This window comes from Microtus oregoni, unplaced genomic scaffold (genome assembly GCF_018167655.1).
Source record: "Microtus oregoni isolate MIOR12 unplaced genomic scaffold, Mior012 000036F_ref0000092, whole genome shotgun sequence".
In the NCBI taxonomy this organism is placed as follows: Eukaryota; Metazoa; Chordata; class Mammalia; order Rodentia; family Cricetidae; genus Microtus; species Microtus oregoni.
The window spans coordinates 20,008,924-20,025,021 of record NW_024543095.1 but is presented as its reverse complement, the minus strand read 5'-3'; the positions used below and the strand labels follow the sequence as shown (position 1 = coordinate 20,025,021).

The window sequence follows — 16,098 nt, the reverse complement described above, 5'->3', positions numbered from 1 at the left end:
AACAAATAAGAAAACTGTCATTAGGCGTAGTGGCGCACGCCTTTAATCCCAGCACTCGGGAGGCAGAGGCAGGCGGATCTCTGTGAGTTCGAGGCCAGCCTGGTCTAGAAAAGCTAGTTCCAGGACAGGAACCAAAAAGCTACGGAGAAACCCTGTCTCGAAAAACCAAAAAAAAGAAAAAAAGAAAAAGAAAACTGTCATTAAACTCCGGGGAAGGTACTGGAGAAGCAGCAGGTGCTCATAAACACATATGATTATGTTGTAAGTATTTATATGGACTTAATGAAAAAAAGCCTCTGAATAACGTTTTTTTAGCTTTTCTTCAAACTTTATTTTGTGAAAACCTCTTTAACAAGAAACTGAATCATAAAATATTGGGAGTATAGAAGGAAAAGGAAATACTAGCAGAGAAAGAGTATGTCAAATAACTTAATCTTTTCTCCATTTCAGGAATCAAAATATAAGAAGAAAAATTTAACGTCAAGAACAACATAATCTATTTTAAAAGCATGCAGGCAACATTACAAAAACATTAACAATAATCATCTCTGTGTAATCAAAAGCACAGAAGGGAGGAACAATGGGGGGAATTTTTGTATGTCTGTAATTCTTAAGGTATTATAAATTATCTTTAATTAAATGCACTACTTTTTTCATTTGTTGTATCATGTCCTACCAATCTGGAAAGCTACATGTCATTTTTATTTAAACAGCAGCATCAGGGAAAGAAGGGGAAGTTCACCCAAGGAGAAAGCCAACTGTTAAAGGGCCAGCGGGTGAATAGGTCTCAAAAGTGCCAAACACAATAGGAAGAATGGATTGAGGCCAGGAGTGGGATTTACAGGAAGGAGAACCCAGGGACGCTGCCAGGGCCAAAGAAGCGTCTGCAGCTCTGGCTCACACCATCCTAAGAAACAGTAGTGAGAGCGGCTGTCTTGGAAGGCAGCTGACTCAGGAGTCCAGAATGAATGAAGAGTAAGTGAGGAATGAGTGAGCATCTCATCTCAGAAACAAAACCAGGGATTTCTCCAATAGAATAGTGCTTGAGCATTTTCTCCACTTTTCTTCTGGGAAAATGACTTTTATTTCAGTGTAACCCTGCACAAACATTCTTCTTATTATCCATTTGAATAAACAGGGCTCAGGACAAATGGTATACTGACCAGCCATAGCCACCATCTGGCCCAGTCATTTTTCACCTTTTTTCTACCCGGATCCCATTGATGTAACACTGACTCCTCTCTCCGAATGTATACCCTGTTCACTTCCAAAGTCAGATACGCAACTGCCAAAGGTTAAAACACAGGAAGGCAGGAAACCGTCATCTCTTTAATGTGCGTATGGAAACCTGAGAGCCTGTGACAGGGCGCACGGTTACAGTTGTTCTTCTGGGAAAGGCTGTCCAGCCCGCTGCAAGTTACATCAGTATGTCCCAGTGCTACGGTGCATGACATTTGTTGTGTACTGACACAAGGCGGTATCTCTTCTGGGAACTCCAGAGCTCAAGGCTCTGGATATTTTATTCTCGCTCATGAATTGTTAGAGGGTCGGGATTCCATCTGGGAGCACTCATTTTTCAGGATCAGGGTCACGGTTGTGCTCCCCAGAGAACTCAATAAACAGCCTCTGATGATCGAGAAAATGATGGTTTACATTTCAGAAAAAAAAAGTGGGGGGGGGGGGTGACTGCAGCTGAAGAGGGTACCGAATGGTAGCCACACTTTGTCAAACGTGAAAGAGTAAAGAAAATTGATAGGTTAAAAGTGTGTGCTTTGGATTGTGGGTGCAGAGAGAAGAAGGCAATGCTTCAGCCTGTGGGCCCGGGCAGGCTCTCACAGAGGGCCTGATACACTTAATCTTTGAGTCATAAGTTTGCCTCCTTATTGGGCACAGCGTTGTTAAAAGGATCAGACTGATGTAGTGGAAAAAGAAAGTCACTGGCCCAGGAGGCAGGGGACACAACTAATCTCTGCTTGGCCACCACACAGCGCATTCTAAAACCAAATACCAGCACTCTGGAATTGGAACCACTCCTAGAGCAGAGACCAGGCAGCTCCATTAAAATGCCCTTGAGTGAGAGCCACTGCACACATAGGTGACCCAACACAAACCAATGGAAAGGCCAGGCAGGAGCTTGGAAAAACCTTGTCTGAGCAAGGCCTTGAGCCACAAAGGCTTCTCCAATGGGACGTTACTTGTCATTCTGGGTTACCAATGAACCCAAGGAGTCTTCAGAACGCCTTTGGTGGACCCTTTTACCACCCTGACACCATCTCCTGCAGTATTAGTGAAGCTTTGTATTCCTAAGGAGGTCAATACACAGAACCATTGCTGATGAGCACTGCTGTTCTAATATATATAGTGGGAAAGGCTAACGCACCTCCCTGAGACTTGGTATCAGCCATTTGAATGAGAAGAGATTGGGGTTGATGTCTTCCAAGTTCAGTAATAATAAAAATGGCAAGCATTATACAGGTTGAGTATCTTTTACCTAAAATGTTTAGGACCATAAGTATTTGGAGTTTCAGTGGGTTTTTTTTTTCAGTTTTGGTAAATAGATATATTTTTGCATGGGCAGCCCATATATGGCAATTCTGTTGAACTTGTCCATGTTGGGTTTCATGGTCTAAGTTGATGAGGATGACTGACCAGATCTCTTCCTCAAGAGGGCACCAGATCTCATTACAGATGGTTGTGGGCCAAAAAATGTGGTTGTTGGGAATTGAACTTGGAAGAGCAAGCAGTGCCCTTAACCCCTAAAACAAACAAACACACACACACACTATTTGGGAAATGGAATCCAAGCATGCTTCTTCTCAACTGTATGTCTTTTTTTATAACCCACTGCATCCAGTTATGGCTGCCTGCACATATATGCCCTCCAATGGATCATGGGAAACCTACTTTGGGCCACATCCTCAACAGGAAATAACTCTCTTTCCCCTGTTTTTCTTACTTAGACTGTTAATATTTTTAAGAGGGAGCAAGCAATAGAGATGAAGACCAATTTTACAAAAACAAAGTTGTATTAGTTGGAGCTATGGAGATGACTCATTTGATGGAATTCTTACTGCAAAAGCTTTAGGACCTAAGTCCATCCTCCAGCCCCCATGTAAAAATCCAGCCACAGGTACCTATAATCCCAGATTACAGAAGGCAGAGACAGAAAGACCCCTGGGAGTTACTGACCAGCCAGTCTAGTTGAATCAACAAGCAACAGGTTCCGTGATAAATGCTGTCTCGATGACATAAGATGGAAAGTAAGGAACACATCCCACATTAACCACTGACCTCAACATACATGTATACATACAGGCACACATGCTTGAACACACATATGTCCACACATACACATAAAAAAATGAACTTACCCACCTAAGTTTAGTAAACAAAAATATAAATCATTGTACCATTAAAATAGTCCAATCATTTTACTGTTAAAAGATCATTGTTATTCTGTCCTTCCAATGTTGAAGTACAGCTTGTCTAAAAAAAAATTTAATCTCATACATTTCCATTTTTGAAAAGAGCATAACTTTTACAGGGGCTCTGGCAACATGATAATATGAATGTGACTCTAATAAACACAAAATTGGATCAGGGATTTTATTCAGCTTCCAATGCTGAGACAAAACTTCAAAGGCACAAGTCCTTTCCTCACGCCGGACAGTGCAATCCTTAACGCTAGTGCCATTTTCTGCCTCAGTTGTCCTAAGAAAGTGTGTCATTTAAGAAAAGCAGAAAATTGCTACAAAAGAAAAATGAAAGAGAATTTCTCGGTCTAGATACCTTCTCAACCCCCAATAGTAAGCACCTTGCTTTGCGCATCCGCCGGACAAAGAGATGCCATTTGTAGCAACACAGATAAAAATCTGTTGCGTGCTCTTTCATTATAGCTGTTCAGACAACTTAGGACCATGTTGGGATCCTCGCCAGTGCCATAGAACTTATAATTTAATATATTTTATTTTCATTCACCATGCTTAATTTAATAATTTAATTCGACTAAATACAATTTTAATTCAGCCGTGGACACATTAGCATAAACATTAAGTAATGGAAGCACTGAAAGGAAACAAATCAGACCCTGCTCAGAGAACACGTGATTGTCGGTTGGGGGTGGGGGGAATGCATGGCGCAGATGAGAACTAATGGGTTCACCAAGCCACGTGATTGTGGGGGTAAGCATAGCTCAGAAGAGAGCTAATGGGGCCACCAAACTTGCTAGGTAAGAGATAAAGACAGAGCTGCAGAGCCCATGCTAGGCTCTGTGAAGTGAGGCTCTGAACACACAGATAGCATAGCCCACGAATGCAAATATGAGAAGCTGAAGGAAAGCTGGGTCTGCCTGATGCCTTCAGACAGATGAGGCGTCTCCCACGGCACTGGTCTAGAGTCCTTGAGGGCCCAGGCTCCTAACTCTGCTTCTTTTGCTCTCTCCCACAACTTAATCTTAGAAGCAACTAGTGCTCAAAAGCACTACATGAAAAAGGAAAGTGGAGGGGTGGGTGGTGGAACACACACACGCACACACGCACACACACACACACACCACACACGCATACACACACACACACCACACACGCACACACATACACACACACACACACACACGCATACAAACCCTGGGTTTGACTCAGAAAAAAAAAAGAAAAGGAAAATGTATCTTCAAAGTTAGAATAAACTATTATAATTATCTCAATTTCTACTTAATTATAAATTGTATTTATTTTAAAAGTTAAATACAGCATGGAGAGGCAGTACTATAATTCACAGATGCAAACGCTTTAGAAAACCCTAGAATCAGGCTTGAAAATATGAAGGATTGCTGCGGTACCAATGTCTCCTTAATGAGATTTTGCTTGGACTATAATTGAAATGAGGTTTAGTTTTCTGACCAAGCGTAAGTGACAATCCAGAATATCCAAGAGGAGTATTGAGAAGCCAACCGTTGTCCAATGAGTCTCATTATTGTCAGATGGCATATGATGAAATAATTGAACTTTAACAACTTCAGGGAGAAATCCAGACAAAACGACACTGTCACTGAGTTTTCAAATCGTAAAGCTAATATGGACCATTAGGTAAAATAACACAGAGGCGAACATAAAATACCTTTATGTTTTCATTATTGGCAGGGAAGACAGACCAGCACACACACCCTAGCCCACTAACTCGAAAACCTGCTATTCATTTTGTCCCAAGAAAGGAAGGGTTCGCCATTACGACACTGTGGACAGCTCAGAAACATAGTTAAAAGTGCCAAAGGCTGCCTGAACAATAGCACCCAGAGAGGGGCTTGACCCTTAGCCTAGGACTTGGCTTCTTTAAAATGAATTAGCAACATGAGCCCTACTGGAGTGGGAAGACCTAGAACTCCCAAGTAGGAAACAGCTTGCCACAGACGAAAAACCCCAGTGCCCTGAAAGAGACAGGAGCAGACCAACCAAGAAGAGGACATGGATTGTCAAAAGAAAGAGCCTCCAAAACCTAAAATATCTCTACCACCAAGGTTTGGACAAATTAGGCGTGCAAAACTTGGGCATGCCTTCAACTGCCTCCTCCCAATACCCTCCTTGCTTAGTAAATGCCGGGAGTCTACAGACACCCCGCTCTGCGTTACAGGTTCCCAGGAAAAGGCAGTTTTCCATCCTGCAGCTGTTGCAAAGAAGAAGTGTAAGTGAATGGCAGGAATGATGATGGGATGGGGGTGGGGGAGAGGAGAAGCGGCCAGGAAAACACACACACACACACACACATGAGGCAACAGTGACATTCAGACTTGAACTTGGAATTTCTGAATGGCTCAGAATGGGATACTTTGTCGCCTCTGGTTTAATTGGAAGCCTGTTTTCAGGATGCTGAAGGGCGAGGCTCATAATCAAGCACTTACGTAATCCTCCTCATTGAGCCCTTGTTTCTCAACAGAACTTTTCACCTCCATGGAAAACTTCTCAAACTCAGGTTTCACGGTCCTCAGTAGGGTGACTGTCTGGAGGGATGAGTACGCCTGCTTAGCTTCAAAGTCGTGTTTGTCTCCTCGCCTCCACGAGCCATCTCCTACGGGGGAAATGAAAATATTTATAATTCCAAGCCAGTCACCATAAAGAGACCATTCTCTCTCTTCTACTGCGATGTGTCCCTATGTGGTACTTTGGACAGCTGAGGCAAGAGGCATTGTCATAGTTTCGCACTTAGGTCTAATGTGACAACGTCGAAATCATTAAAGGAGAAGAAGTCCCTTTGGACACATGTTCCTTTGAAATGTGAGAGAGACAGACGAGCTCAGTTGATGCAATTGTCTTAGAATAACCATGGAACTGCAATTGTCACCGTGCCCCCGGAACTGTGGCCCTGCAGAAGCAAAGGGAAGTTCTTGTTCCTTTCCATGCATACTTACATTCAATCCCCACCCTCCACTATGGGGGTGAGCCAAGTCTATTTGTTATGCTACTCAGGCCTAAAATGGCAGGTTGCAGTAAGGCATGGGGATGGACTCCATGCAGACTAAGTTAGCATGGTTAAAAGTTGAAGGCTACTGATCCTTCCTTCCTGTCTCCAGGATGAAAGTGGTTTACATGGACTTGAGGGCTTATATCTGTGTTGTATTGGCAGCATCATCAAAATTACTCATTTAAAACAATGCTAAATCAGTATGTAAAGTGTAATGAGTATTTTGAGTATAAATAACAAAAAATAGATGATATATACATACATACATACATACATACATACATAGATGATGGATGGATAATAGATATCTTAAACACTTGTTATTTATAAACTCAATCATCATATTATCCTTTCTATTTGACCGGTAAGGAAACGGAGGCACAGAGACACTGAGCAGCCTTCTGCTTCACAGCCCCTGCCTCACATAGTAAATGTCAATCATCTAGGAAGGTATCATTGTCTTTTATTGATTTCATCTTTACAGCTTGAAGATGAAGTGGGCCTCTGTCTTATGATAATAAGCTGCATTTCAAAGGAATCCTCATTATTAACCTTGCATCTGAACTATGTGCACGGTACATGCACAACTCTACAATAGCCATAGAGAACACTGGAAATGTCTTCAACAGTCTAGACCAAATTTGAGAAAGAGATTTAAACCATGTAAACACCCATAGGGATGGAGTACAGAAAAACAAAGCAGAGGAAAGAGGCAACGAACTCCAATCAGAAGCCATCACATGTGGAGACAAGGTATTAGTCTGGTCCTAAATGTGTAAATAGGATTTTAATAGGTGGAGAAGAAGGTGGAAAGGCGGATCTGGCAGAACTCACACCACTGGGCAAAGGTGCAAACGTGTATAGTATCCAGCAGGAAGATGGATCTCAGTCTGGAAGATGAGGAAAGGCAGAAGTGGAGAATGTGTTTGTGGAAGCCATCTGTTTCATCAGAATCCTAATAATAGCAGCCATTATTAATTGCTTACTATGCCCAGGGAGCTACTAAAGATAAATAAAACAGAGCTGAGAACATAGTTTGTCAAAGACCAAATCTATGCTCAATGACCACAAAATTAAAATTTCAAACTACCAAACAAAATTTGACAAAAGTCATCCTCCTCTTCCTCCTCTACTTCCTCCTCCTCTTCCTCTTCTGTGACCTCTCAAATCCTTAGGTGACCATAGCCTAAGAGAAGTCAGGCCTGGCTCTAGAGCCAGTGACCTGTGCTTCTGTCAAATGCTGGGGAACCCAGACAGGTTCTCAGTCCCCAAGACCCAGAGAGCACAGCAGTCGCCAGCCATGGAAGACCCTCAAGTCCAAGAGTCCCCGTGGAGAAACTTGCTTCCTACAGACATACAAGTAGCATTTATTAAACAATTTTCTTGTTTTCAGTTTTATTTCCTTTTAATTATGGGCATGTGTACATACACCCATGCCTGAAGACACCAAAAGAAGGCACTGGTCTCCTCAAACTGGAGCGACAGGGGATTGTTGAACTGCCAAATATGGATGCTGGGACCCTAACTCAGATCCTCCGCAAGAGTAGGACACAGTCTTAACTGCTAATGCTACTTCCCTACCATACCTTAGTGCCTGAATTTGACCCCCACACTAGGTTTAAGAGGGCTAAGTAGGAGTGCTTATAAGAACTGATTTTTCTAGGCAAAGAGAATTAGAGTTTTTCATCAATGGATAAGAGTTCAATTTTCTCTAGGGACTTAAGAAGGGAAATCATTAACCTTGTGGGGCCTTATGCTATGATAGAAAAGATATGTAAACTATAACAACAATTATCACAGCAAATGAAACAGGAAGAACATGTTTCACACAGTCTAATAATGCCATCAAACAGGATCTAAAATTAATAACTTTAGAGTTTCGTTTTCTAAAATAAAGCAATAGAAATTACAATGCTGAATAAATTCAAACCAACCTAAGTAGGTATCTGCTCACAACCGTTAACTTCTCGAGTGAGTTCTTCTCCCACACCCTGAGTAAAGCAAAGATCGATGTGGTGTGCTGTTCCATCAGTGGGAACAAATTTGATTCAGCAGACAACTAGGTGCCTCTGGAGATTTACGAGCGGAACAGAGAAGGACAGGATGAGGACCGTGCCTTAGGAAATAGCAGCGGATTAGAGTGGGGAGACACAGCTTTCGCAGCCACAGTAGACCAAGCAAAAGGGTAAGAGAGGTCGTGTGTGGCAGGTCACATGCTAGAAACACAAAACATGCCTCCAGGAGGTCAAGCTCACAAGAAGTTTCCTTTTCTTATATCTTTTTATTTTATTTTATTAACTTTCTGGCATTTTTGATAAAATAGTAAATTTTTTCCAAAAATAAATATTTTTCTGCTTTTATAATCACAAAAAGAAATAGAACCCAGGAGAATGAAAAGAAGACAACTGTACTAGAGGAATCCCAAACTCTACAGTGGTGAGGGAGGGGAGGTCAACAGAGAGGAAACTGTATCTCAAAGGATGCCAAGGGAAGAAGAGAGACAGTGACAGTCCTTAGAAGAGAAGCATGGGAAGAAACGACGGTGTTAATGTCACTGCAGATCCAAGCTGACTGCAGAATGCCTACGGGATACTGCCAGGCTAAGGCTAGAAACAAGTCTGAAGCCAGAGGGAGTACAGGCTAGAAAAAGCATTGGGTGTCATGTCTCCCCAGATCAGGGTTGGAGCCCAGGGGCTGTCTACCCTAAAGAAGAAGTGTAGGAGGAAAAGGAGAGGGCTGAGCACAACCTGTTGTTAGTGAACAGAAATAGTTAGGGATAAAGAGGCACTAACAGAACCAGAAAGTAAACAGTGGTCTCAAAGCCGGGAGCATAAGATTTCCAGAAAGGAGTAGTTAGAAACCACCCGAGGCTGTGCTAGAGCTACATCATCCCACGGAGCAGCCACCGGCTGTGCGTGTTACCATTTAAACCCAAATTAACTGAAAAGTCAATTCCTTCATAGCATGTGCCCCATTTCAAGTGTTCAATAGTCAGCCAGGTGTGGCATGTGACCAGCGACTACCCAGGCCACACAAAACAACATCGCAAGCCCATGTGGAGGTGCATACCTATATACCTCTTCTGTCTGCTGGGACTCAGACAGGCGCTAGAAGATGGCAGGTCTCAGGCCATTCTGGGCAACTAAGCAACACCGTGTACCAAAGAGGGGGATTGGGACATGACAGGAAAGGAAAGAGGGGAAGAGAAGAAGAAAAGAACAGAGGGAGGGGAGGAAAAGGGATGGGAGGGGAGGGAAGGGAGAGGAAGGGAAGAAGGACAGATTTTGATATTACAGAAACTCAAGCTTGCACTGAGTGAAGAAAATCCAGAACATGTATGAAAGGGAAGACAGTCTGTGTTTAGCAAGTCTGTGACATCCTGCAGCTCCCAGCACCTCCAAGGACTGAGCACACAGTAGGCCTTCAACGTATGTCATCTGACATGAAGGAATATCTGGGAACCATAATCTGTCCAAGAAACCCTTGCCTGTCATTCATCTACCCTGCCTGCCAACCGCTGTAGCTCTTCAGCTCCAGTGACCGTAAGTGAAAGCAAAGCACCCATCATGCCTCACCTTACCCAGTCTACACAGGCCCAGTGTCCCACAGTGCCAGAGGCTAGGCTCCCAGACACCGCCAACTGCATGGTCCACATCCGGTACAGCTGCGTTGCCTGTAGCATTGCGCTCTCCTATTCTCACAGCAACCCTATGGAAAACCTTGAGTGGTGATCCCTTCCAGATGAGGAAACCAAGGAACTAGGAGATCAATCACAGAAGCAGGAGCAAATGCAAACCAGGCCCAGATCCCTGTCCCATCTAGGCTCGGCTCCTCAAAGCTGAGGCACTCCAAGATTTAAGACTGCATCTGTAGTGCACAACACATGGGTTCAAAGGAAAATGGTAGCCCAGGAAAAAGAGAAGACGTCCTGAGATGCTGCCAGGCAACCACTCCAGCCAAGGGATTATATGAGAATCCCTGTCTTTTCCCTCTGCTCCAAGTTCACTTTCGTGTGCATATATCATGTTTGTGGCAAAGCGTTATAAATTCAATCCCTCCTCTTATGTCTGTGTTTGACTCTCCGCCTCACCTGAATTCCTGCTGTCTGAGTTCTCAGGAAGGCGAGGTGAGTGCGGCCACAGTTGCGGATGGGATTGTGCAAGTAGCTTCCCACTCTACCCCTTTGGAGACGGTGGTGAAGAGGGTAATAGGACTAGAGAGAAATGCCAGTAGATGCCATGAAAACATCTGTAGGGCAGTACAACTGCTTACTCTCTAGGGTTTTTTTTGAAGTTCAGTTTTAAAAAATCCCTTCAAATACTTTCATTCCCCCATGTTGTATTATGCGCTGAACTCTTGTGGCCATAAAATTTGGGCAAGACTGGGGATAATTCTGAGGGCTCAGCGAGACTGAGACTTTTAATAAGAGAAGAGACACGCTGTCAACTATGTTTTCTAAAAGTACCAGTGAAAACAGATGCCAGGGATGCTGGGCCTCTAGAGGTTCTCAACATGTGTGTCTCAACCCCTCTGCCAGTCACATATTAGATAGCTATCTGCAAATTAGATACTTGCATTACGATTCATAAGAGTAGCAAATTTACAGTTACAAAGTAGCGATGAAACAATGTTATGGTTGGAGGTCCCCCACAGCATGAGGAACAGTATTAAAGGGTTGCTGCTGAGGAAGATGCAGAACCCCTTTTCTAGAACTGTTATACAGTCTGTGTGAGGGGATGTCTGTAAAGCCGGATGGTAGAAACTTTTGGAATTACAACTCTGATTATGGGGGGTTAAATTATCAAAGAAGACCCTCATAATGATACTCTGGAATGCTGGTTCAGGTGAGTCTGTCCACTGTATGTTTCCATTGGTCGCTCATGCTCTGAGGTAGAAGACACTTCAGGGTCTGTGGAAGACACAGAAAGGCGCCACACAACACCCACCATCCCTCCCCACTTCCAGAATCTCACACTGGTTTTGATATTGGGGAGTCCAACTGAAAACGCAGTTTTTGACCTGGTTTTTTATCCAGGGGTAGCTATTCTCAAACAACAGGAAGCTATTCCGGTTGTTTGGGATTGGCTACCCCTGGATAAAAAACCAACAAAGAGAGCAGAGTCACCTGGAAGGATCTCACATCTGCTGTCCTTGACCTAGCTTGACTAGCATTAAGCCACGCCCCTGCAGCCCCGGCCACAATCTTCCATAATTGAAAAGGGACACAGGAAACGTAAGAAGCTTTTAACAGTAATGACCTTCTTGACAGATCCCTAGCATGAACCTCCCTCCTCCAGAGCTCTTTCAGGTCAAAGAATCCTCTACATCTGTGCCACTCCAGTTGAGGGACTAATCGCTCGCAGGTGTGATTCATAATGCATGCAGCCCCGTAGGGTGGATGAACTGAGAGTGGGTGGCCGCAGCAGCAGAATGTATCACATGAAATAAAACTAGCATCAGAGAAAAGTTCAAAAGCTGTACAGTTTTTAAAGTCCCATGCGCAGTGGTCCAAGCGAACTAAGACTAACAATCAGAGTGGCAAATATTTGTTTAATAGTCATTATGCTTCCAAGATGGGGGACATTTAACATATATTCTCTCCTGTGTTGACTTGTTCCTCAGCCTGGTGTATCATTCGAACAGACTAAGGCTGCAAGGGAGGGCAGGTTAACTCACTGTTCAAAGATCAAGTTAAGCTGTTGACTCTTAAGTCTTAGTAGAAAGACAGTATAGGGGTCAGTCTCTCAGGCTGACTGAGATCAGAACTCAAAGTCTGAGCAAATGTACGGTAAAATGTAAAATAATGCAGATTTAATCAGAAACATCGAGAATTCATTGTGATTTGTGTGAAATCATTTTGCAATTAAAGAAGGCAAAACTGGAGGTAAAGAGATGGCAGTGAAGAGCACTGGCTGCTCTTGCGGAGGACCTGAGCTTGGCTCGCAGCACCACAGGGTGGCTCACAACCAGATGCCTTCTGCCCTCTGTGGGCACCTGCACACGTACCAGGCACACACCCGCACACATAACATTAAAGACGTGAATCTGAAACAAAAAAAATTAAAGAGATAACAAAAACTTGAATCCACAGACTAAGGTTTTAATGTATAAATATGTAATTTAAATATAAAGATATGCATGACGTCTATGATTTTTGCAAGTTTTCTCTAAGTCTAAAAGTCACTAGTTGCTCAAGCTAAAGCAGTCAGTTTGCCCAGGCATAGTATCATACACTTTAATGCAGCACCTGGGAGAGAGTCAGCGGATCTCTGTGGGTTCAAGGCCAGCCTGCTCTACATAGAGAGTTCCAGGATAACCAGGGATACTTGAGAGACTCTGTCTCAAAAAAATAAGTCCCCAGAACACACACAAGGAGAAACAACTCCATAAAACTGTCTTCTGAGCTCCACATGCACACCACAGCACGTGCACACACACACACACACCACAGCACGTGTACACACACACCCCACAGCACATGCACACACACACACCACAGCACGTGTACACACACACCACAGCACGTGTACACACACACACACCACAGCACGTGTACACACACACCACAGCACGTGTACACACACACACCACAGCACGTGTACACACACACCACAGCACGTGTACACACACACCTCAGCACGTGTACACACACACACCACAGCACGTGTACACACACACACCACAGCACGTGTACACACACACACCACAGCACGTGTACACACACACCACAGCACGTGTACACACACACACACCACAGCACGTGTACACACACCACAGCACGTGTACACACACACACCACAGCACGTGTACACACACACCACAGCACGTGTACACACACACCACAGCACGTGTACACACACACCCCACAGCACGTGTATACACACACCCCACAGCAAGTGCACACACACACCACAGCACGTGTACACACACACCACAGCAAGTGTATACACACACACCACAGCACGTGTACACGCACACACCACAGCACGTGTACACACACACCACAGCACGTGTACACACACACCCCACAGCAAGTGCACACACACACCACAGCACGTGTACACACACACCCCACAGCACATGCACACACACACACCACAGCACGTGTACACACACACCACAGCACGTGTACACACACACACACCACAGCACGTGTACACACACACCATAGCACGTGTACACACACACCACAGCACGTGTACACACACACCACAGCACATGCACACATACCACAGCACGTGTACACACACACCACAGCACGTGTACACACACACCACAGCACGTGTACACACACACCCCACAGCAAGTGCACACACACACCACAGCACGTGTACACACACACCACAGCACGTGTACACACACCACAGCACGTGTACACACACACCACAGCACGTGTACACACACACACACCACAGCACGTGCACACACACACACCACAGCACGTGTACACACACACACCACAGCAAGTGTATACACACACATACAACAGCATGTGTACACACACACACACTTAGAATAATAGATTAAAAATTAAACTACAGAAACTTTGCTTATGAACAAAAATATAAATTCTGATGAAGATATTCTTGCAAAATTGATAAAGGATATACCAGTACAGAAAATTTCATCATAATCCAAAACTATATATAAATTGATAAAACCTCTGTATGAGGAAATTTGCCAATTCCTATCAATGTTTACATATAACAACTGAGCCAGCATTTGCACTTCTAGGAATTTATACTATATAATATATATGTCTAACTGTGTGACTATTAGTGTATATACGTATCAGACTGTTCAATGTGCTGTTCTTAATAACAAGAGGCTGGGGTAGTGTTAAGAAATAGAGATTAATTGAAGATATACTAGGTAGTTGTACCATAATATGATCATTTTATTGAAAAATATTCTTGCGAAATATACATACATATAATAGACAAAAATATGTATTTTCTTTTTCTTTCTAAGAAATTGCAATTTAACTTTTTATCTGAGTGGTAGAATTTTAGCTTATTTTCTTCCAGTTGTTTTTATAGATTTTCCAAAGTTTCAGCAATGCTCACTTATTATAATAACAGAGGAAAGCAGCAAAGTTTTATCCGTAGATAAAGGAATCCTAGTAGTAGCTTTTATTATTAGAACTGTGTGCATAATGCATGTAAATGTGCTTGTCTGTTTATAGCATGCATTCTTACACATCACCTTAAATTCCATTTTTCATCTTGTAAGACAGAGTAGATGTTTTCCCTTTAACCTGTTTTGACCCCTGTGTTAAAGAACTCAATGTTGCAGTCCCTGGTATTATGACATTCTAGACTTAAGTCAGTAAGTGAGAACAACATCCTGCTTAACAGAAAAGAGGGACGGAAAGACTATAACGGTAGCGTGTAGCATGAAATACTGCATTTATCCGGCAAACACCACATGGCCGGGGCTATTCATTACAGGAAGCAGCAGATAGTTCTGTTTCTATCAACTTTTCTTTATTCCCCAGAAGTGTGTTATATTATCTGTATATACACAATGATCACTGCTTAAGTAAGCCAGGAAATGGGGGCAGGAAACCACAGTGAATGTTTAAAGGCTTGGATCCTATCTAAATAACTATACATCATCAGCAAGCTCTCAGAAGAGCTGTGTGGCCTTGAGAAGTCAGTGTATATGTTTGTAAAAAAAAAAAAATCCTCAAGTGTCAACTTCCGAGACTGTCCTAACTACAGTGGGAGGAAAGGGCTTTGTATTTGTGCTCATAATGGGCCCCTTAAGCTTCCTTCCATTACGTGGGGGCTGGGGACATGACTCAGTGGTTAAGAGCCCTGGCTGCTCTTCCAGAGGAGCCAGATTCAAAACCCAGCATCCGCGTGACTTACAAGGGTTTGTAACGCTAGTTCCCAGGGTATCCAATGCCCTCTGTTGGCCTCTTTGAGTACTGCACACATGTGATGCACAGACTGCATGCAGGCAAAACACCAAGATACAGATAAACACTTTATTTAAAAAAATTAATCCTCTATTACACAGCCCTTGGGAGTTTCCCTAAATCCATTATAAGGAATCGAAGATATCTTCACCCTATATGTCAGTGACTCATGAAATTCTACTTAAGAAAGGATTAACATGCAGTAAGCTACAAGAAGGGAGGGTTAGGAACAAAGACTTCCAAATGCTTTTGTCTCAACTTGCAGATTTCATTATTCTATTTCCTATTGTAGCCTATAAGAAACACACACATAATATGAATAAACAATATATTTACATATTATTTTATTACTAAAATTTTATGACGCAATAACTATGTGCTATGTGCTAACTATAGCACACCTTGGCATATTCTAGTCTATAGCCTATAGGATAGAATTCATATCCTATAGGTCTAATCTGTTCCTGCTACCTAAAATTCTATCCCAAATCACACCTAAATTATTCTGGCAATCTGTCCTGACAAGAACATCTGGTGCCGGCATGTATGTTCCTGTGGAGTTAGGAATGGACTATGCTGACCCACACAAAATTTCCTTGACACCCTCGGTACAAGGTGACTTTTGCTCCCACTGGGTTCTTGGAAAAATATGAAAAGCTTGAGAAACTATGAGGCACTGTGGAAGTGCTCAGGATCATGAAGTTTCAAAATCAAATACGGTT

General features: G+C 43.1%; 1 protein-coding gene across 2 annotated transcripts in view; it reads right to left on the bottom strand.

Annotated features, from left to right (window-relative positions):
• Npr3 (natriuretic peptide receptor 3) overlaps positions 1 to 16,098 on the bottom strand; it is a 59,548-nt gene that overhangs the window by 31,748 nt on the left and 11,702 nt on the right. For both annotated transcript variants that reach the window (XM_041631154.1, XM_041631153.1), the window contains exon 3: positions 5,894 to 6,060. In XM_041631154.1, coding sequence (XP_041487088.1) covers positions 5,894 to 6,060 — 167 coding nt within the window. The remainder of the gene's footprint in view (positions 1 to 5,893; positions 6,061 to 16,098) is intronic.